General features: G+C 34.1%; 2 protein-coding genes across 4 annotated transcripts; both read right to left on the bottom strand.

The window, feature by feature from the left end:
* Positions 1–220: 220 nt before the first annotated feature.
* Positions 221–13,849, bottom strand: LOC142643244 (uncharacterized). 3 transcript variants are annotated; one of them, XR_012845829.1, is made up of 4 exons: positions 13,709–13,849; positions 12,537–12,840; positions 12,344–12,391; positions 7,522–7,747 (listed from the first exon to the last, which is right to left on the bottom strand). XR_012845829.1 is itself a non-coding variant. In XM_075817785.1 (3 exons), the coding sequence occupies exon 2, from the start codon at positions 12,824–12,826 to the stop codon at positions 12,554–12,556; it is 273 nt and encodes a 90-aa protein (XP_075673900.1). In that variant the 5' UTR covers positions 12,827–12,840; positions 13,709–13,849; the 3' UTR covers positions 221–469; positions 12,537–12,553. The 3 variants fall into 3 exon arrangements, 2 of the variants coding, with proteins under 2 accessions (XP_075673900.1, XP_075673899.1); XM_075817785.1 differs by lacking the exons at positions 7,522–7,747; positions 12,344–12,391 and adding an exon at positions 221–469; XM_075817784.1 differs by lacking the exon at positions 12,344–12,391 and having other exon boundaries at positions 7,431–7,747.
* Positions 13,850–16,069: 2,220 nt separating this feature from the next.
* On the bottom strand, positions 16,070–23,495 carry LOC142643286 (coatomer subunit delta-like). Its single transcript, XM_075817835.1, has 12 exons — positions 23,362–23,495; positions 22,497–22,571; positions 21,273–21,312; positions 20,687–20,910; positions 19,782–20,024; positions 19,515–19,692; positions 18,853–19,157; positions 18,043–18,241; positions 17,800–17,953; positions 17,321–17,383; positions 17,097–17,193; positions 16,070–16,481 (listed from the first exon to the last, which is right to left on the bottom strand). Exons 2-12 carry the CDS (start codon positions 22,497–22,499, stop codon positions 16,392–16,394), a joined length of 1,596 nt encoding a protein of 531 aa, XP_075673950.1. The 5' UTR covers positions 22,500–22,571; positions 23,362–23,495; the 3' UTR covers positions 16,070–16,391.
* Positions 23,496–24,407: the final 912 nt, after the last annotated feature.

Genomic DNA, 24,407 nt, shown 5'->3' with positions numbered 1-24,407 from the left:
AATCAAAGCTGAAGGGACTAAAATGTAGTTTAGATTTCTGTTCTCTTTCCCCAGAGAGAACACCAAAAATTTGGAAAGAAATTCATTTATGATCAATGCAGTGCATAATAACACTACCATACCCGTAAATACTTCTTACCTCCAAATCACCAATTAGTACAAAAATCCAAAATATAAGTTTTGGCAGAATGTTTTAAAAACCCCACATAACAAGTAACAATAGAAGCAACAAGACAATATCATCTAATCAACAGGAATCAGCAATCAAACCAAATAAAGTAACAAAGCATAATTCCCCTGATACACATTTTTTTCAACAATCCAACTAAAATAACATCGTTCATGTGGATCTTATTGTGCTTAATGCTGGCATGCAATTAAGAACAGTATTTCTCTGTTAACAATTTCCAGATATCAAAACCAAAGAACGATAAGCATTTCAATGGTCTCCCAACCAAGACTGGGGAACCTGCACATAGAAGAAACAAAAAGTATTAGGTACACGCATTGTAACAAGCCAAACAAAACAAGAGTGAAAGAACTGAGATAAGAATGATTTCTGTGACAGTAAAGTAAAAGGCATGAAAACCAAGTTAGTTGTTCATTTGATTACAATGACTAATGGAGACATATTTCTATTGTTGCATATCATAGACCTCTTTGGTTTTATCAAAATTTATTTGTTGAACATGCATCTACAAATACAGATTTTCAACATATTCTTTTTACACTGAAATTTCACATGACATAGACGTGTTTCAGATAAAGATGTATCACAACCATAATAGTCAACATCCCTACGAGTCTTAACTTCTCTCTTTTGATCAATGGAGCACTGACAAGATATTTAAAAATTCAATCAATGCACAAAGTTAATCTTAGAGCTGCATAAAAAACTGAGGTGCTAAATGTCTAGGAGTTTCTTTATGACAAGCTTCTAATTTAGTAAATGGCCAAGCTAAAATCACAACTTCAAAATCAAATAAGGCTCAAGAACAAGATTTGGCCAAAAGGGGAGGGAGAAGGGGATATTCGAACTAATGACTCCACACCACAAGAGGCGTGGTCCCTAGCTGATTATGCTGCCCCTTGGGGTATGAAAAATTTTTAAGTTTAGTATGTTATAACAACAAAGAACTCTTCTAGCAGTAATACACATCCTCTGCCAATTAAATATAAGCATTTTCTCACCAAAAGGCTGCCTTAAAGTGATGACAAACAAATATAACACGACTGCTCACATGATGATGCTATCAACTGCACATCATAACATCTTTTCCACTATGACTCCTGGAATATTAAATCAAAACCAGACAGCTCATTGAGGACTTGAGGAAATTTCAAGCAACTTAGATAAATTATCTAGAGACTGCTCAGCAGTGGCAAAGCCAAGTTTAAACAAGAATATCTAGACTTAATTAAAGCTTAAGTGGAGCTTGAAAACAGTAATCTATTATATAAGCTAAGCCCATGAGCCGAACACTTGGCTCAGCTAGGATTGATTGGGGCCCACAAAATCCCACCCTCACCCCTAGCACTAAATTCCAAAAACCCTTGCTTTGGTGTTCATCCTCAATGCCAATTGACAGCAAGTCATATGTACTTGAACTGACAACCAGCATTTACCCACACCCCTAACAAAAGGACTGAACTGAGTTAAATATATAGTTTGTGTTAACGGGCACCTTACGGCGAAAGTTAACAACACAATTTTGGGTAATTTTTTAGTAACTTTTCTGTTTTTTGGTAGTTTTTCAGTTTTTGTCAAACTTTTTTATCTCTTTTAGTAATTTTTTTTTACAACTTTTTTTTTCCCTTTTTAAGTGAAACACAAAAAAGGAAACGTTAACAAACACCACATGGTGCCCATATATCGTAGACAAAGAAAATACCAGAAGTGGAAACATAAGGGAATTCAACATACACACGTGCACACACACAAAGTCATTGAACTAAGTACTAAAGGCTTAATGGAATTGTAATCCACAATCAAAACAATTGCTTTGAGCTGTAAATAAGAAACGATATAGAATATCACTAAAGTGTTATTGATCTTTGGTGATGGGGCGATGAAGCGGAACATTGAACATTTCTTATATGCAAACATTCCTGAATTCTGCTGATTTATTTGTATTCATTTCTTGTATGCAAATATTAAGAAGGAAATGTATATGATATTGTAAACATTTGCTGAATAATGTATATTATTGGACACTTCTCATGCAAATGTGTACCATTTACATAAACATTAAATGTTGACCAATAATTGTCCTATCAAAAAAGTGAGCGTCTAGTAAACCATTTACTGGTTCTTTTAACTTATTTTTAGATTTTATAACGGGTTTGGTAAAAAACTTTTTATGAAAAATTGAAAAAATTGACAAATTAATTAGTTACTTTTTCATTTTTTTCATAAAAAATTTTCTAAAATGATTTACTAACATATGTCATTTGGCTTACATTAATAAAACCCTTTTATATTTATGCTAATATTGGAAAGTGATCGTCCTGGTGATTGGACAAGTAGGATCTTACAGCAAATGACTAAATTTGTATGTTGGACAAATATCTTCTTCCGAATGAACGGTGTTCCTAGGGCATATATCCATTGTTAGTGTGTCGAGTGCCAAAGATGTCAAACAAATGAGCATGGATTGGATGGATGAAGTTAAGGGTGATGATTTAGTTTTCCATGAAATTGAAGTGTATATAATGTCATGTCATTTTAAATCAACTACCTATAATATATTCTTGTTAATGAAATAAGACTTTAAATGAAATAATTTCATGCATGCCTTCTTATTATTTGATAGATAGACAGGGAAGGGAATAGGAATAGAGTTCGAATCATAAACATGGGATACTATAAAAAATATCGTTACCGCTAAACTATAACTTGAACTTATTATAAATTCATTAATGACTAAAACTTTTACATTTTAAAGTAAATGGAGAAGAGTTATTAAAGTAAGATAAGAAGAATTTTCCCAACACAGTAGTAAACTTTTTTTTTTATATAAACAATTATAATAGTAAAGAGGGAGGATTTGAACCTTGATCCTCTTTAAGAATGAAAATAATTAATCAATATCAATGAATTACAAGGCTTTTTATAATAACGCACATAAGTGTCATAAATTAAAACGATGAAGAGAGGCCACAAAAACTTTGAATTTGTAGGCGACAATGGGTCACAAAAAACTTTCCAAACTAGTCAAGTAGCGTTTATCCCATGCAAAGGTGGAACACTAGTGACATAGATAGTAAATTTTCTTCCTCTCTCCGCCGACTTTGCAAGGACATTTTTGTATCCTAATAATACTATTCTGAATGCTAGTAAATGGTGGAATTTAAATGTGAGACAAAGGAGAAAAGCTCCGTTTGCTCATTAATGGCAATGTCCCTTAGCAGGTGTGGGGATGTAAGTGCAGGGGTTAGGGCTAGAAATAGGAAGTGTTTCATGATTTTGTGGAAATCGTGCCTTGTTTGCGACAAGTGTTGACTTCATGTCATGCAAATGCAAAGGCCTAGGCCTAGCAGCCTCAATAGGTGTGGTGATAAAATTAAAAATCAAGAACACTAGTATCACCACCTTTGCAGTGTTGAAGAGAGCTTTCTTCGAGAAAAACATGTTTTTTTTAATCAAGAAAAAGGATGTATATATATTTCAAGTTTCTTTCTGCTAATTGATATGATTCAGAGTTTAGGGCTTATTAAAGAAGAATGAGCAGGTAATACATTATATATACAGCTTAAAAGTTGCATGTGTGGAAGAATGAAATTGTTGAGAAGATTCAAGGAAGAGGTCAGGTAATGTTGGAACAAAATACTACTAAATGCATCTAAGCAATTCAGCAGAAACTTCTTAGTTCCTACTATACAATTGAACATATAAAAGTTATTTGTCATGTTCACATTAATTACATGAATTTTAGACACTTAAAAAGAGTTTACAAGTAGTGTATCTCATGAATTTTGTACATGTAATACCATTTAAATTAAATTATCAACTAAATGTAGGAAGCATTCATAACTGGTAAGTAAATTTCTATTTGATGGATCTCTTGAAATCATTGGCTTGAAGTAAGATGGAGGGAAAAAAATGCGTGGCTTCTATCCAGTATCCTGTGACATTGAACCCACTGTGATCATGACACGTGTTTATTTTTGGATACATATCATGATCACAATGAATCCAATACACTAGAAGTATTGGACAGAAGCCACGCCCAGGAAAAAAACACTGATAAGACAATTCCCAATATGCCAAAACCACCAAGCTCCTTCAATTTCGAAAGTAAGATCAATTTCCTGTCTCTTGGAAATGTTTGCGAACACTAGTCCCAAAAGCTCGGAAAGTGTCACGTCATGACTATAATTTTCTAGTGATATTATATCATATGAAATTGTTTAGACAGCTCAACTGGAGCCTGGAATCCATTTTCCTTAGCTTAAACGGGAACCGCGTGGGCTTGGGAGAAGCCAAAGCATTAAATTAAGCAAAGTTGACAAAGAACACCGCAAAGGAAATACACCTAGAAATTAATTAATTCCAAAAGTTCCTGAAACATATGCCTAAAGAAGTATAAGAGCTTGTTTTAGAGTAATATTTAAAGAACCCAACAGGAAAACTACACTAAAATTTACAAAGCCATTAGTTCTTTGGGAATAGACTAATTTTGCCTTTTCGGTAATAGCGTTCTCATGCAAAAGTTTCCTTCCTCCCCCTTTGTCTGCTAGGACAATATTTTTGTCTCCTTGCCAAAGTTTTCTTTGGTACAAATTCTAGTGGAATTCACAACACAAACAAGGAAAAAGCTAGATTCGTTTATTAATTCCGTATTACCTGGTTTTTTGGCCTCTAATAAATTAATAAAGGTAAATTTCATTAATATACTATCGACTTTAAGCCGATGTTAATCAAGTTTAAAACATTTCAAAACTGACCAAGTTGGTCCCTAAACTCAACTTGGTTTCTAAGACAGGTGAGAAAGGATCTAACAAAACTAACATCATTTAGAGACTATGTTGTTTTTTGGGACCACATTGCTCAATTTTGAAATATTTTAAATCTAGTTTGCACCTCTTTACTGAAAAAAAATATATAATTACTATGTACCTATTGATTAACCTTTGAATTTACATGAAGATGATTTTATAATGTTCAATTTTCATTAAATTAAAGATAAATGTCTATCTTGGTAAGTGGAAAATGAAATATCTCTCTAAATGGTCAGCATTAGCTTGAAAGACTAGTCCTATTTTGGTGATATCTTCTGCTTTCCTTCCTTTTTTTTTTTTTCTCCCCAACTTTTTGAGTCGTGCAGGAACTGAACTGAATGCATCCATTTTCTAAAGGGTGTTGACAATTGAGAAGCCTCATGGAAATTATGTAAGAGAAACTTGTTTTGACATCTCAATTTTCCTTTCTTTTCTTTTTTTTTTTTTTACTTTCCGCCGTTCTCTCACCGTTTGTCTTGTGCTAGGATAGTTTCGGAGAAAAATGTCTATAGTGTATTCATTAAAGAATGAAAAATAAATATTACTATACCGGTATACCCACTTAGAGGGTAAAGCATGGCAATAACCAAAAAAGAAAACACTGATCCACAAACATTTATATAAATTATTACTTTAGAAGTTTGAAGGGAATGGCTTATTAGCGTATCAAAATCTTTTCTTTTTTTTTTCTTTTCTTTTCTTTTTTTTAATAAGTAAGAGGAAATTCAAACCCTTATTAATTTTCTCATAAGAATAAGTAGATTATAAAGCTCTTAACATGTTTCTAAGAAGTAAGTTAACATATTAGTACCTCTTCGTGTTTCTAAAGAATACATTGACGATTTAAATACCCCTTATTTAAAGATTTAGATTTTTTGAAGTTTTCAGAGAACTTTTCTATTTAGAGTTATTTTAATCTACACCTTTTATCTTAAAATAAATTGTTCAGATGATGTCATATTATAATTCCACTAATTAAAACCTTAAAACCATCATGTCACATCAATTATTTAAATAATAATAAATAATAGAGCAAACTTACATGTCACAATTCTTTTAGGCTTTTAAATTGTTTTAAAAACTTCAAAATCCTTTTATTTAAATTGCAAATTTGAAGGGAAGATCTCATGGCACTAATTGTGTGTTTGGATACTGCTTATTTTGTTAAAAACTGAAAACTTATTGCTGGAAACAATAAAAAAATAATTTCAAGGCTACTATTCACTGCTGAAAACCTGGGATGCACGGACGTGGCACCGGAGGTGCCGCACTCGCGTCCGACGCGGCGGGACTCGCCGACGCGCGAGGGACGCCGCTGCTCGCGCGTCGGTGCGGCGTCCAACCGCGTCGGCCACGTGGCATCTTATTTTTCCCACCAACTCGCGCAGACGCGGCGCCGATTCGAGCAGATTTGGGCCGATTCGGCCAGAATCGGGCTATTTCAGCCATATCGGTCCGTATCGGCCGGCGACCGAAACGGCCGAAACAGTCCTCGAATCATGCTGCAACAGCCGAAATCAGGTCTAAATGAAACCCAAAAACCCTAAATCTATCCTTCCTTAATTTTATTTTGAATATTTGTTGCTTCTTTTGTGTTTTCTTTTTGGTTTTGTGTTGTGTTTTGTGTTTCTTGCTTTTTTCTTTCTTTGTTTTGTGAATCAAGGCATAGTAAATTAGTAATATGTTTTTTAAGAATATTTTAATAGTAAAAATATATAGAAAATATAAATAAAAATATTTTTAATAATTTTTTAATTGCCAAGTCCCGCCGCACCCGCACCCACTTTTTTCAAAAATTGCCGAGTCCCGCACCCGTACCCGTACCTGCACCCGTGCTTCATAGCTGAAAACACTGTAATTTTGCCTAAATGCACTGTTCATATCCCATAAACAGTACAATGCTGGTCCAAAAAAAAAAAAAAAAAAGGCAAAAACGCAGGTGAAGAAACGTGATCCAAACAGACACTAAGCTTGTGCCGGCAACGTCTCGGGCCAGAAACAAACAAAAAAACGTGAAGAAGACACAAATTTATGAAATTAATTATTTTTTTTTTTTTTTTAAGTTCTCGACATATTCATGAGGATTTATCTTATAGAATTTTATGGTAAATTAAAACCAGGGAGGATCAAATTTATCACAACTAGAAAATTTAGAGGTTTTTTTTTTTTTTGAGAAGTAATTGTAAATATGAAGCATATTGAACCAACGGTATGGCAATCTGAACGTTTGAATCTCCATTCTCCATACTCCATAGACCACAAATCAATGACACCACAATCAAAGCTGAAGGGACTAAAATGTTTTTTAGATTTCTGTTCTCTTTCCCCAGAGAGAACACCAAAAATTTGGAAAGAAATTCATTTATGATCAATGCAGTGCATAATAACACTACCATACCCGTAAATACTTCTTACCTCCAAATCACCAATTAGTACAAAAATCCAAAATATAAGATTTGGCAGAATGTTTTAAAAACCCCACATAACAAGTAACAATAGAAGCAACAAGACAATATCATCTAATCAACAGGAATCAGCAATCAAACCAAATAAAGTAACAAAGCATAATTCCCCTGATACACATTTTTTTTCAGCAATCCAACTAAAATAACATCGTTCATGTGGATCTTATTGTGCTTAATGCTGGCATGCAATTAAGAACAGTATTTCTCTGTTAACAATTTCCAGATATCAAAACCAAAGAACGATAAGCATTTCAACGGTCTCCCAACCAAGACTGGGGAACCTGCACATAGAAGAAACAAAAAGTATTAGGTACACGCATTGTAACAAGCCAAACAAAACAAGAGTGAAAGAACTGAGACAAGAATGATTTCTGTGACAGTAAAGTAAAAGGCATGAAAACCAAGTTAGTTATTCATTTGATTACAAAGACTAATGGAGACATTTCTATTGTTGCATATCATAGACCTCTTTGGTTTTATCAAAATTTATTTGTTGAACATGCATCTACAAATACAGATTTTCAACATATTCTTTTTACACTGAAATTTCACATGACATGGACGTGTTTCAGATAAAGATGTATCACAACCATAATAGTCAACATCCCTACGAGTCTTAACTTCTCTCTTTTGATCAATGGAGCACTAACAAGATATTTAAAAATTCAATCAATGCACAAAGTTAATCTTAGAGCTGCATAAAAAACTGAGGTGCTAAATGTCTAGGACTTTCTTTATGACAAGCTTCTAATTTAGTAAATGACCAAGCTAAAATCATGACTTCAAAATCAAATAAGGCTCAAGAACAAGATTTGGCCAAAGGGGGAGGGAGAAGGGGATATTCGAACTAATGACTCCACACCACAAGAGGTGTGGTCCCTAGCTGATTATGCTGCCCCTTGGGGTATGAAAAATTTTTAAGTTTAGTATGTTATAACAACAAAGAACTCTTCTAGCAGTAATACACATCCTCTGCCAATTAAATATAAGCATTTTCTCACCAAAAGGCTGCCTTCAAGTGATGAAAAACAAATATAACATGACCTCTCACATGATGATGCTATCAACTGCACAGCATAACATCTTTTCTACTATGACTTCAGAATATTAAATCAAAACCAGACAGCTCATTGAGGACTTGAGAAACTTTCAAGCAACTTAGTTAAATTATCTAGAGACTGCTCAGCAGTGGCAAAGCCAAGTTTAAACAAGAATATCTAGACTTAATTAAAGCTCAAGTGGAGCTTGAAAACACTAATCTGTTATATAAGCTAAGCCCATGAGCCAAACACTTGGCTCAGCTAGGCTGGAATGGGGCCCACACAATCCCACCCTCACCCCTAGCACTAAATTCCAAAAACACTTGCTTTGGTGTTCAACCTTAAGCTTCAGATCATCCTCAATGCCAATTGACAGAAAGTCATATGTACTTGAACTGACAACCAGCATTTACCCACACCCCTAACAAAAGGACTGAACTGAGTTAAATATAAATTGTAGTTTGGTAGGGAGTTCTCTAAAGAAGAGGTGACCCAAGTTTTGATGGAGATGGAGGGGGATAAAGCACCTGGTCCAGATGGCTTCACCATGGCTTTTTTTCAAAAATGTTGGAGTGTGTACAAGCTGTTGTCTAAGGTGTTGGCAAATAGATTGAGGGTTGTGCTAGATAGTCTCAGCTTTGAGTCTCAAAATGCTTTTGTTGGTGGGAAACAAATTTTGGATTCAGTGCTTATTGCTAATGAGTGTCTAGTCAGCAAATTGAAGAGTCATGTTCCCAAGGTGGTTTGCAAATTGGACATTGAGAAAGGCTATGACCATGTGAATTGGGATGCATTGTTTTATCTGTTGGATAGGATGGGTTTTGAGGCGAGATGGAGGGGGTGGATTAAGGCTTGTATAACTACTGTTCGCTTCTCTATTATTGTGAATGGATCTCTGGTGGGCTTTTTTGGAAGCTCTCGTGGGTTGAGACAAGGTGATCCGTTGTCCCCTCTTCTTTTCCTTCTTATTATGGAAGTCCTAAGTAGGATGCTGAAGAAAACTGAGGGTTGTGGTCTGCTTCGTGGTTTTCTTGTGGGGCCTATTAACTCTATAGGGGTACGTATTTCACACTTGCTGTTTGCAGATGATACCATTTTGTTTTGTGATGCATCTAGAGATCAGTTGTTGTCCATTAGGCTAGCATTGACTTGCTTCAAAGCTTTTACTGGTTTGAAAGTTAATGCGGGGAAGAGTGAGATCGTTCCGGTAGGGGAGGTTGGAAATATAGAGGCGTTGGCTACAATTCTTGGATGTAGGATGGGTAGTCTGCCTATTAAATACCTAGGTATGCCGTTGGGCACCCCTTACAAATCAGCATCTGTGTGGAATCCTATTTTGGAGAGGATGGAGAAGAAACTCTCAGGTTAGAAGCGTCTTTATTTATCAAAGGGGGGTAGACTTACCCTGGTGCAAAGTACTCTTTCTAGGCTTCCTATGTACTATCTATCATTATTTGTCATTCCTATTGCTGTGGCTAATAGATTGGAGCGTATTCAAAGAAAGTTTTTATGGGGATCTTCAGAGGAGTGTTTCAAATATCCATTGGTGGCTTGGGAGAAGGTGTGTTTACCCATAGATTTGGGTGGTTTGGGGATCAGGAAGTTAGTGCATTTTAATAAAGCCTTATTAGGGAAATGGTTATGGAGGTTTGGGCGAGAAGGCACACACCTTTGGAGGAGGGTTATTGCATCTAAATATAGTGAGGGTCAAGGGGGGTGGACTACTAAAATATGTAGAAGGGCCCACGGATGTGGTCCGTGGCATGGTATTCATGATGGGTGGGAGAGTTTCTCCAACCATGTGGCCTTTGTGGTGGGGGATGGCACTCGTATTCTCTTTTGGCATGATAAGTGGGTTGGATGTAACTCACTTAAAAGGCTCTATCCTGAGTTGTGTATGTGTTCTAATGACAAGGAAGCTTGCATTTCTAATGTTTTATGCTACCAGGAGGGTGGTAACAATGGAATATGGAATTTGAGATTTCATCTTCTCCTCCACTGTCCAGTAGCTCATTCTCTGTGGGTTTATATGTTTCAAATCTTTGGGACTCAATGGGTCATGCCAGGCAATGTGGAAAGCTTGGTGTATTGTTGGAGTTTTTGGCTGAGAAAATTTAATTCAAACATATGGAATATGGTTCCTGGTTGTTTGATGTGGATTGTTTGGAAGGAAAGAAATCGGCGCTCTTTTGAGGATACCAAGAAATCCTTGGTTCAATTACAAGCTCTATGCCAGAAGACTTTATTTGATTGGTCTAGGTGTTGAGGCTTCTCGGATTGCTCCACTATCGTCGAGTTTATTTCTTCTCTTAGTATTGCTCTTTAAGTTTTTTCTTGTTCTTTGTTGATATTTGTTTGTTTGTTGCTTTTCCTTGTGCTCACCATCATGAACACCTTGTATTGGCTTTCATTTGTTTTCAGTTTGATTTAATAATATTCATATTACCTATCAAAAAAAAAATACCAGAAGTGGAAACATAAGGGAATTCAACAAACACGCGCGCGCGCGCACACACACACACACACAAAGTCATTGAACCAAGTACTACGGGCTTAATGGAATTGTAATCCACAATCAAAACAATTGCTTTGAGCTGTAAATAAGAAACACTATAGAATATCACTAAAGTGTTATTGAATCTTTGAGAAATCCAAGATAAATAATATTTGGGGATAATTGACATCTAAAAAAGGGGTTTCCAAGGATAATTACCAACCGTAACCAAAAGACAAAACACTTTCTCTAACTAGCTTCTTATAGATTACAACACATTTCCTTCATCTTTTTACTCATAAATTACACACATACAGTGGGTCTTGAACCCACAACCTCACCCTCCATCCCATTTTTATGGGAGAAGGAAGTGCCAATTGAGCTATAGCTCATTGTAATAGTCTGGGTAAGGTTCAGTGTGCACTAAACCTAGCTTAGCAGGGGGAAAGAAGAAGGCTATAACTCATTGAAATAGTCTACATAAGGTCCAGTGTGCACTAAACCTAGCTTCGCGAGGGGAAAGAGAAAAGACCTGAGCAGGTTGTATTGTAAACTTAAATGTCAATTTAACAAGTTCTCTTAGTATATTTTATTAGCAACATTATTCACATCGCCTTTGCAAACAAACTTTTTTCTTTTCTAATAAGAACAGCTCTCCCTTTCTTTAGACATAGTGAAATCGTTACACACTACAATTGCTCTCTTTGTCTGTAACTCATCTTAGACAGCAAAATAACAAGTAATTCACAATTACTCCAGTACTTTGTCAAAATCTGTCCACATTTTCTTGCGTAAGCAAACAAGGAATGGTAAATTATTACCTCTTTTCTCCTCATTCCTTTGCCCTTTTATGTTCATTCCTTTCTCATTGTAAGTAGTGCCCAAATCTAGAGGCTCTAACACTAATATAATGCTTTCAAAACAGAATTCACTTGCAGGATCAAAATCTGTCAACTAAAGCAAAGAATCTAAAATGGACTCTTCTCCACCAAGAAACTATACATGGGACACATGAGAATATATTTGGCATTTCTTCTTGAATTTAAAGCTTAAATAGATCAAACTTATATCCTAAGAAGCTTCTCCCTCATTTGTGATGACAACCCAAGCAACAGGCCCTAAGGTGTGTATATATACGCCATCACCCATTTAAAATTGTCATTAATCAATTATTGACAATCATATCCAACATGCATTTACAAAATCCATCTACAAAAACACCAAATGCAATTCTCTACAAGCACACAAAATCCACATTCACAAATTCAAAAACCACCAATAAAATAAAATACAATAATCAAACATTCCTACTAAAAACATGCATTCATCCAATATCATTATACCTCATCAATAATATCCGATGATCAAAGCAACGAAATATCACAGTACTCCTAAAATAGACACAAACACCAACAAAACCCAAAAATTAAGCATCAATGATTTAATACCTGCCTTCAATCAGAAATCACAAATATCTATCAGGAAAAAAAATATAAAAATAAAATAAACCCCATAATTACTCATTCGAGTAAGCACCTGCAATAAATTGATCATCAGTGCCCTCCATGCTCCTTGGCATGCTCCTGGTGCTTAAGGTGGCGGCGTTCCTCAGGGAGTGCAACCAGGTAGGAAAAGATCATTCCACCATAGCAGACATGGAGGAGCGGCTCAACGGAGCTGGTTTGAATGTACTTGGCATGGTAGTTGTCCAGCCATCTCTGAAATGCATTCTTCAAATAGTTGGTGGAAAGCATCGGCTTCACATGTTCAGGCACCTCCTTCACCTTCAGGCCCTTGATCTCGCTGTAGAATTTCCTCATTGCCATTTGCTACACAGGAACTGCAAAGAACAAAACTTTAGAAAAGCCATCCCCCAAACAGCCCATTTATGATTTATCACATTACACACTCTGAAATTTTCCTTTTCAATTTTATGAAAAAACTTTAAACCCACAAGAATTTCCATCAAAACAAAACTGAAGATAAAAACATTTTTCCAACAATAAGAAGCTAGGTCCCTCTTGCCTCAATATAAAACTTTCCCAAAACCTGTCAATTTTTCTTGGGCATAGAAAATTAGTCATAAAAACAATTCTACTCTTTCATTTTTACTCCTGTTTCCCCATCAATCCAACAAAGAAAAAAAATCCCCATTTCCCGGAAAATCCAATCCACAAAAAATAAATAAATAAATACAAGAAAACAAACAGAACCCATGTTCATATTCTTCTCTAACTAAATTTTTTTTCCCAGCAACCAAACAAACAAGAGAAAAATTCCCAGAAAATATTATGTTCCACAAAATTTATAAAAAAAATAAATAAAAAATAAAAAACCCATTTTTGGGGAAATCAAACGGGACCCATGTAAAATTTTTCCATATAAAAACAATCTAACCCTTTATTTCTAATTCCAAGTCCATTTAGCCAAATCGGAATGACAAGCAAATGAATATCAAAACATTAGAAAAAGTCCAATCATCTCATACAATAACCAACACCACACACAAACGAAAAACCCCTTTAAATGTAAGTTGTACTTGTAATGTTTTGTTCTATGAATACCCAATCGGAAAACACCAAACACGATCGAACAAAAGGAATGAATGCGTGAATGGATCTAATCTAAGTGAAAAAAAAAAATACATACATACATACATATATATATATATATATATATATATATATATACAACGAGAGTTTAGTTACCTTGATGAGAGAGAGAGAGAGAGAGAAGGGTTGAGTATCACTGCTTAGCGAAGAAAGCTCGAACAACGCAACACCAAACAACAAAAAACAGGTTCAGGCTACAGAGGTCGCAGAGCGATTGTGAATGGAGTTTGTAATGTACAGTGCACCACCTGATTTCAATCAACGGTCCAGATTTGGCATCTCTATTTACCATATGAATTTATGATTGTATTCAGCTGGTTAAAATGTCTGAAACAGCCTTGCCTCTGGGGTTTGTGAATTTTTGGGAATGTATAGCTTACTTTGGTAAATGAGTAATTCTCTAAATTCAAAAAAAAAAAATTTTGACACTTTCCTAAAAAAAAAAATTGACATATTTATAGACTCAAATAAGAACCAAAATGTAATCAATTTCTCTTTCTTTCTTTTTTGGTGTATTTAGCATTGCTCTTGCTAAACTGGTAACAAGTTTTTTTTTTTTCCCTTCTTCTTATTTATTTTTAATTAATGGATTTTGCTAATATGTGTCTTAAGGGTACATAATAATTTTCATTTTTGAAAAAAAAATTTCTCAAAAATTGAAAAAGTATTAATAGCTTTTTCAATTTTCGAGAAAATGTTTCTTAAAATTAATGGTTTAATGTGTGCCCTTAGGGCATACATTAACCGAACCCTTAATTATATAACATAGATACACACATAAAAATAAATAAATAATAAAACATATTTATAAACACATTATTAAAGGAAAAAATTTATCTCTAAACTAGTTTAGAGGAAAATTCTTCCAATCCACTTCATGGTGAAAACTTTGTTCTTCATTATATATTATACATTTATTCTTCTCAAATTTGATTTTTTTTTTTAAGGATTAAATTTAATTATATTACTAGTTTAGTACATAAAACATTTAATAAATATTTTTAAGAAGCTTTGTGAATAAAATTCGTTTTATGTACAGAATATTGATATTGGATAAGAGTATTAAATTAGATTTTATTTTTTGTTCGTAAATTCAATAGTAATAATGGGATGATTTTAACCTGAAAAATCTTCATTAGAAACGCTAGGAAATTAACTTTAACCGGTAAAGTTTTTAATTGACTAATACCTACTTGCAACATTTTCAAACGTATGCTCAACATGCAACATACGCATATTATATCCTAACCAAAAACTAATACATTCTATTTTTTTTAATAATTTGATAATTACAATAGAAGAGAGAAATTTAAAACTTAGATGTCTTCGTTAAAAATACTAGCAATTTGAATTATAAAGCTCTTGGTTAATTCATTCAATCTTATCATTCCTATATGATGTCATTCTAGACTATTTGATTCACTTGGCTTTACTACTCCACAAGACAATTTTTCTACAGGTCATTTTCTCTTTCACCTTTTTATGTCTTAACTCCATGTGCGAGGGCTTTACTTTTTGGATTTTGAGGCAATAGTTTATGGACATGAAGCAATGGAATTGTTTTTGGTAAAACATAAAACATCTGTCACATTGGATGATGTGTAATGCGACATGTTTTACCATTCTATGAACTATTTCGAGAAATATTTTACTTTGATTCAAATATAGCGTTAATGAATAAAAATTTATTCCCATAAAAAAAGTAAAATAAAAATAGAACTTTCTTGACTTATGTTAGAATTTACTGAAAACAATCGTACTGGTCCAAAACATTTGGTTTTACAAAGTTTGATGTTTTTGTATATAACACGGTGGGCTTTCCATTTCCATTTGACTAACAAAATCCCAAGGCGGCAAAATAGAAATTATGATGGCCCCCTAGCAATATAAGACATTGCCAAGAGGCTACATTGTGAACTGTAACATTTGCCATTTTAAGGAACAAAAACAAATGACCATGGCTCCAAACCAAAGACTGCGAACAACCCTTCTGTGTTGGGGCATAGAATTTGTTGGTTCTAATTTGGGCACATGACATGACAGCATTTAAATTTCTGTCAAATAAAATTCCTTTTTTGTGTGTATTAAGGCTACAATCAAGTCAAACTGAATCAAGCATTAAAAATTTATGATTGGTTCATTTATATTTATTTCAAACACAAGTCAAGCTCAAACTCATTGTCAAGCTAGATTATATTCAAGCTTGGTTCATTTTCTTGTCAAACAATCTCAAACTTATTCATGAACTACTTGAGTAATTTAGTTTTTCTTTTCCTCATACATGTCAACACCACGACTACTTATTCTTTTGCAAGGATTATTAATATTCAACGAATGGATCCATGTTTCGACTTTTGTGCATTTTTATTTAGTTCAATCGTACTCACAGTATGTCAGCAGCAATAGACAAGGATTCAAATTTAGGACAAAGCTGAACAAAGGAAGAAGGCACAATAATTTGTAGAATAAAGATTTGGAGACGAACTCAACAAAATTGCTTAGGTTTGTAACACTCTGCATAGCAAAAAATAGATTCACAGAATCTGGACTTGACAGAATTGGAATGCAGAATAAGTCGCACATATACAACAACCGAGAAAGTAGGAACCAGAAAGAACCCACATAAACATCCTAAATTGAGGAGAATGAGGTTCATATCAGTGAAAATAACAAGTCCAGCATCACAGATCTCACTTTTTGAGAGAAAAAGGTACAAAAATGGAAGAAAACTGCTGATTCATTTTTAAATACTCATAATCCAGTAACAAATAAAAACCTGTCACACCACTTGGTAATTGTCTGTAATCAACTGTGTTCTTTGAGCAAACTTGGGAGGTGCTCCACCCTTGATAGGGATGACATTCAAAACCTGCACAAGGAATTTATATTTGAAAGGTTCATAAAGGGCCTCAAATGTAAGGAAGAATAGGTGATGGGCAAATCAACAAATCAAAAGAAAACCACTAGCTTATATACATAGACACTTTGTGGAGATATGGCTCCAACTTTTCCTTAATAGCATCTAAAAGTAAATATCTATTGCCCCAAATAGTACTTCAAAGAGAAATGAAAAAACGAAGCTATCCATGCAAATGGTGCCATTTCTCATAATGGCACCATTGAAAATAAAGATCTACAAGAAACTCATTGAGAACATATATGTTGAGGTTGAAATTTCATGCAACAAAGAATTTGCATATAGTTCTAATTTCACTGATGCGAGATGGTCTTTGATAAAGAGAAACTGAATCTTTTGATTTTCACTCAGAGAGTTCAGAAGAGGTTCAAACTTATATTTTCATCAGACCAGAGATTCATGAATAAAACCAGACGAATTATATACAAAGTACTTTTACAAAGGGCTACCAGTGTGTACTGAATAAGATTGATCCAATAAAAAAAGTCATCTAAAAGATCAGATGTAGCAATGACCATGACTAAAACCATGCCAAATCGGAACATCAAATAAGAAGGAAAGGCAAACCTTCAGGTCACTGAATGTATTAGTAGCTGAGAATTGCACAGATATGGGGAAAAACACAGATGAATCTGCTGGGGGAACGACAAATTCCATTGATCCACTGTCAATGATTCAATAATGAGATAGAACAAACCATAAGTACCAGTATATAAGATATCCATAACATGGATTTTTTTTAATAACATGGGAAGTTTTGAAGAGAAGAAAGGCATCCGAGGTTTACAGACCTGCGGTTTGAGTCATCAATAAGAAGTATGGACCATTCCAAAAAGGAATTTCTTGAGTCATACCTGCAAGTCAAAAGTGGTGAATACATGATGCTTCATTTAAAGAAATACAAAAGGTAATTATAGCAGATAAAGGAAAGGAAAATAAATATGTTACAATGTTTTGAATCCACCTAATGATTAAAAAATCATACAATTTTAACAATATTTTCTCAATCTGATGTAACAAAAGAAGATTTTGGCATTGGACAATATTTCATGTCAATCAAGTCTCCGCTACCATAATTATGAATTTTGAAAACATTCTTGTAAAACCTACAAGTATTTCATAACATTCAAACTCGTGGCACACATCGCATAATACTAGATGACAACGAAACCTTTAGTCAAGGAATCCATAACCTATAAGTTATAGTAACCCTCGACAATGATTTATAAACTAGAATATAATCAATTAAAAAAAACATTGAATTTCTCACCTCCATTCACCATCAACCTGTCTGACATTAGGTGCTTCTCGAAGAGCTGGAAGAGGTACCGAGATCACAACATTTCGCAGATCAAACACTGATGAAGCTTCATATTCAATGCTGACATAAGTTTCATTTCCAGAAATGGAGGGCCAGCAGTTGACTGCAACATACAACGATTCATGTAAACGTTTAGAGCATACAACACAAATAATACACAGAGAAGATGAAAAGTGTAAGATTTGAACCCACTTGTCAATGGCACAATCGACTCATCTGTGGTTTGCATTCTCCACTTCAAAAGACCAACACCTCCTGCATCACCACTCTGACCAGTGGGGAAAGGCCTATTGGGGTCCTTAAGGCCTAAAATATTTTCATTGGAAAATAATTCTTTGTTCATGTTAGGATGCGTTTTGAAAAGGATGCCTGGATTCCCACCAGTTTCAATCTGTAAAATAAGCATGAAAAAAAATAAATGCAATGAAGAAAAGTATAATGCCAACCACCGCTTGTTCACATAATGCACCAGAAACAGATTCTTAAAACAGATATAGCAGAAAACACATTACAAATTAACATCTGGAAATAAAATGCAACTATAGAAGTTTATCATGATGAGGACCATATAGTGTTTAAAATACAAACCAATAGTATACCCAATTTCCTATTACTGGTGAGTATTTCTACTTTGAGTCATTTGAGGTTGAGGAAGTTTCATGCTCAAGTTAATTTCACTCTAAAAATAAGGAAAACATTTGGCTCCAAACATGTTTGGAGCTATTTTTTCCCCAACCCACCATGTGGCTATTGAAGAGATCATCCATGTGTAATTTTAGTCACATGACTTTGTTAATGAGTCATGTGACTTGTTTAAAACATACACATAAATAGACTTATAAATTGCCGCATAATGGGTTGGAGAATACAGCTCCAAACATTTTTGGAGCCAAACTTTGTTCAAACAATAATATTACAGTAACAGAATACTAAGATAATGAGCACAGGCATCCATAAACACACAAACACCGAAACAAACACACACACACACACACACAGTACCTGAACTTGGATATGCCCATCTTCTTGGTTAAGAATTTGGAGTCCCAATGTCCCCTGCACATCGAAGTTACTGACTCCACCATCTCGTTTCAGCGTCACATTGAGTTTCTCCTCAACAGTCAAAGTGATGGGATCAGTTAGTGGTGGAGCAGCTGATCTGGACTGACTAGCTTTCGGCTGCACATCCTCGAGAATGACTTCGCCTTCTGCTTTCAAAGATTCCAAGAACTGGTTTGTCTTTTGAGACTTACCAAGCTGCATGCCAAGACCTTTTGGAGGAGCAGTTGCTGATGAAGGTGGACGGCCTAAGGATTGGGGAAGACACTATCAGAAGTATTCTAATTAAACTCATAAATATGCATCCAACCTAAAAACAAATAATGATAAAAAAGATTCCAGAAAAGGTAGACCTAAGATCACAAAGAGAAGACAATGGAAACATTAAAATTACAGTGAAAAAATGTACTTGGATTAAAATCCTTGCTTCTAGAGGTTAATGCATACGTAACATTTTAGATGAACAAAGTATGAACTACTTGTTTACAACATATACTGATAGATGACCCACACAAACTTAAGCATGTACCACACATCAGCATCATCCCCAACTGATAAAAAGTGGGGCATTTTTGTAGAATTCATGCAGACAAATAAGCACAAACCTTTTGACTTGGTAGAAAAGGATTCAATATCAGTGTTCAATCCAAACCCAGAACCACTTCCAAAACCACCACCACCACCACTAGATATGCTCATATCACTAAAGTTATTCTCAATCCTTCCAGAGCCCATTGACTGTAAAGACATAAACCCTCCCTTATCACCTCTGCCCTTCTCAATCTGCAGAATATGTACAAGAATCTTATAAGGGACGGATCTAATCAATAAAGGAAACTAATAGAAGGAAGATAATTAGGACAAAAACCTACCTTGCTTTTGTCAATCTCACTGGCTTTGCGCTTCATAACATCCTTAGTTTCATTAATCTTGCTCTGCAATACCAGCTTGTGCAACTTCTCTTCATGACTCTCCATCTCACAGTACTGCTTAACCTGTGCAACAGTTACATTTTCCTTGTGCCCAAGAGAGATGACTTCATCAAAAGCAAAAATCAGCTCAAAAGCTGTCTTGCATATACCCTCTTCATCTAGAGAATAAGAATATTCAGGTACCTAAATATTTTTAAGGAATAAAATTAATTTCTCCATCGACATTTTTTACATCAATCTATTTTATCAGCATCTCAGATGTAAATTTCTTAAAAAGCAACCAGCCTGCCACAGAAAAGTCACCTCTGAAATTGTAAAAATTGGAAGTGAAGTTTCTGTGGCATGCCAGAAGAGATGAAAATACACAAGGCTCAAGGGAAATAAAATGCAGGGAGAAAATAAGTCTAGAATAATGGTCTAAATTCAATAAAGACCCACTTAGGATCTCTAATGGTCTAGTGTAATTGATAGTCTCAAAATATCATTATTTTTCTCCAAGATAGTTTTCCCCTAATAAGATTCGTTTATAATTTCAAATATTGCATATTCATGTTAACGGCAATCTTGAAAGTTTAGGTTTCTCTGGGTGGCCTATCAATGCAACCATGGGGAAAGGGCCAGATTATATTGATGAAACTAACAGTCCATAAAATGAAGGGGAAAAAAAGGTATGCATCACACACTTGTGAAGGAATGAGAGGTATGAACATGCCAGGCACAAAAAAGGAGCAAGGGAAGCAAATCCCTACATCCATGCAATGATGAAAGTAATCTTACACTTAAAAAACAACACATTTAATTTTAGGAAATTGAAAGATAATAATAAACCGTCAAGAAAAGGATACAAGCTTAGAGAGCATCCTCAGAGTCTCCAAGTCTTCAAGGATGTTGCTCTGTTTGTTTGTCACAAGCAGCAAGTACAAAGCCTCGATGGGCTGGTACACATAGCGCACATTTTCCGTCTCAATATATGTATGCTGTTTTCCTGTTCCTACCAACTTGGGAAAAGCTGCAAGTAGGCCCTCAATTCTAATACGAGACATATCCACAAACTGCCTAGAAACCAGCACTGCCAAAAAATAAAATTATGTAAGAATAAACATTAATAAAATAAAAGTAGAAAGATAAATGCTCAGCAGGCTAATCAGGGTCAGTCACATGTATTCTTTTCTACCATTCTATTTTTTCCAAAGTTATACTCTCGGTTACTACCTTAATTGTCATGTCCTCTTATACTACTTCTACTAATGTTTCATGAGATGCATCATAGAAACATTATAAATCAATGTGAATGAGTGGGGAGATGTATATTTAAAGCATCATAAAATAGAATGAAAAAAAAAAACCAAAATATAATTTATGAGATTTTTTTTTTTTTTTGACAAGTAAAAAAAAGAAAGTGTTAAATGTAAGTAACAAGTAAAAACTCACCTTTCCCAGACTTGCCTACAATGGAAGCAGCAAGAACAACCTATATCACAGATAAAAGGTGATTTAGAAGCACTATCACAAACAATTAAACAAGTAAAGAAATCAAAAAATTCCTACAGGTTATACATTAAGATTATAAAACTCGAAAAATAAATAAAATAAAACATGTGGCAAAAATGAATTAAACAGCAGCCAAGCTGGGTCCAGACCTGAATAAACAGTCTTGCAGAATGCTTTAAGAAGACAAAAAAACAGCGGGCTACTACTCATATTAGAGCAAGTTCATGACTTCTCACTCCATGTTGGAACATAGTTGATATAAATGATAAAAGCCAATATCTTGGGATAGAACATAGACCAAGCTTAAAAACGGCAGCAACATGGTCTTTGCCTTTTATTTTCAATAAAGGAACTAGAGCATTTCATTTGTACATATAAAGTGCAGTAAAGAAAATTGGGCATCCTTCCTTTGTATGCAGTATGTCTAACTTGAATAATATATATATACACATTCAATCTGTTTATTTAGCAACAATATCTCAAGTATGTATAAGGGCAAGATATAGCACACTTAATCAACCACTTGCAATTCTGGTAGTAATATCAATCTAATGTCACTAATTCAAATTTCCCCTCCCCCCCCCCCCCTCTCCTAGGGGACAAAACTTGCATATAAAATTTTAACAAAATAAAAAGTACATATTTTTTTGGTAACAGCAAAGGCTACTTTAGTTAAATAAAACATTCAAGTATCCTTCATCAGTCTATCATGAATTTTTCATTACTTTTTCGATAAATCCAGATCACATATTACTATATGAACTCATGCAACTATCAATCAATCAAGGCGTTATAGATCATCCATAATTTTGTGGCAACACAAATATTTATTAACATCAAGATTCAGGTGTTCAAAAATTCAACACCATTCAAGAAAGCGCCAATGAAATTTTCTGTAAAGAGATTCGACTCATAACAAGTACTGAATTATTGTAAATGACTAATTTCAAACCCCACAATTTCATTCAGAACACACACATAAGATAAGGAAAAAACTAGCAAAAAGAGAGCCAAAAAAGGATCTTTCATGTATAATCTTGCATAATCTTGAATGTATCAATTCCAATACATAGACCAAATAATACAATGCAAGCAAAAGTTTCTATATTCAATGAGATATACAGCATATGAGAAAAGTACACCAAGAGAGGTCAAAGCCTTTACCATCTTGATTTATTGAGAAATAAGAACCAGCAACCACCAGTTGAAAAAGGCAGCGATAAAGGTTATATCAAGCACCTACAAAATGAAAAATCCGGTTAACACCATAAATAAGAAGTTCAACCAAGAATAACCCAAATAATACAATAAAACACACACACAGCTCAACCACTTTTGAATTGGGATTGAAACCCGCATTCCAATTCTTCTGTCTAATTCCTTATTCATCATTGAATACATTACAAATAATACAATTCCATAAACCCACAAATGAAACAGCTTTCACAACACACCAAATTGGGGAATTCCAAATCAAACCCAGAGTACTGTGCAACTATTCACAATCTTCAGAGAATTGCAACATCGCAATTTTCAGGTAATGGGATCTTAGACTCACAGTACAATTGACATATACAGAGCCTCAAATGAAAGGAAATTTTCCTAGGAAACAAACAAAGCCTAACAGACTAAACTATAACTCAAAAGGCTTTTAAAAAAAAAAACACATATTTAAGAGATCTATGCACCGCCAATCTCAGATCTGCAAATTCAAATTCACAACACGTTCAAAGAAAATACAGAAAGAATCAAAAGAGACTAATTCAATCACTAACGAAAAAGATAAAAAAAAATGGAGTCATAGATCTGAGTTTGACGAAATCTCACTCCAAAAGAAGCTAAATCAAAGTCTGAGCTTAATCTAAAAAGTAGACAAATAGAGAATTTCGGTTTTCTTACTTCTTCTTTTTTTCTTATGTTTTCCCTCGAATTCTAGGGAACCAAACAGAGAGAGAAATTGAAGTGAGAAATGTAGAAATAAAAAAAGAGAGAAATAGAGGGCTGAGATTCGATTTGAGAAAGAGCTTACCTCGAAATTCAATCGATCTGTAATAATTCTTATTGTTTGTAGTTAAATCTGAAGCAAAGAGAGAGAGAGAGAGAGAGAGAGTGAGAGATTCTTATTAACAATCAAAGTAATAATAACGAGCTCTACTCGACTCGACTCAAGAACCAAATTTAATTTTTTTGAGGAAGATGGTGACGTGGCAATAACTCTTCGTTGAATATTAATTATGAAACGAGTTGCCGTTCTGTGAAAAAATGGTTTTTTCTTTTTCTTTTTCTTTTCTCGCAACTTTTAAAAAAAAAAAATATATATATATATATATATATATAATTATATGTTTTTTTCTTTTGTAGAACTCAAGTTTATGAGAATTGAGTTACCACTCTAGATCCAAATGACATCACGTAATAACATAATTAATGTGTTTTGCAACATAACGAATATGTTTGCAAAGACAACAAAACTGGCAAAAAAAAAAAAAAAAATACATATATATATATATATATATAAACTGAGTGAGACGGCACTTATGATACTTTTTTTTTAATTGAAAAAATTACATGTTTTAGTAAGAAAAAATGGCATACAAATTTTTTTTTTTTCAACGAAGAATGACAATTTTATGAGAAATGCTACTGTTTACAACAAATTTTCTACGCGGTAGGTTGTTATTAGTTTTAATATGAATATACCACTGAAATTTCTTTCTTACTCACCGGTCACTTCAAGTAAAAATCTATCATCTAGGATTTGTTATGGGGAAAAAAAAAGCATTTCTTTAATTTTATTGTAGAGAAACTAATAAGAAATGTCATGAATTAAAATTGAAGCAACGTCATCCTATACTTCTTCTAACCAAACCTAAAACTCAGAGCTTTGCCTTCCTTGATAAATAATGAAATATTTTTGGTTAAGTAAATATGATCATTCTTTGAAGAAAATACACATCGTCTGATGCAAAACAAGCTCTTGTTAAGCTCAATTAAGTTTCCATTAACAATGAATTCTTGTTTGCTCAACTAGTGAATTTTTTTTTTTCAAAAAAAAAAGAGTTTGGGTTTGAATAT

This window comes from Castanea sativa, chromosome 7 (assembly GCF_040712315.1).
Source record: "Castanea sativa cultivar Marrone di Chiusa Pesio chromosome 7, ASM4071231v1".
Taxonomy (NCBI): Eukaryota; Viridiplantae; Streptophyta; class Magnoliopsida; order Fagales; family Fagaceae; genus Castanea; species Castanea sativa.
Note: the sequence above shows the minus strand (reverse complement) of the source record. Positions and strands in the feature narration are given on the sequence as shown.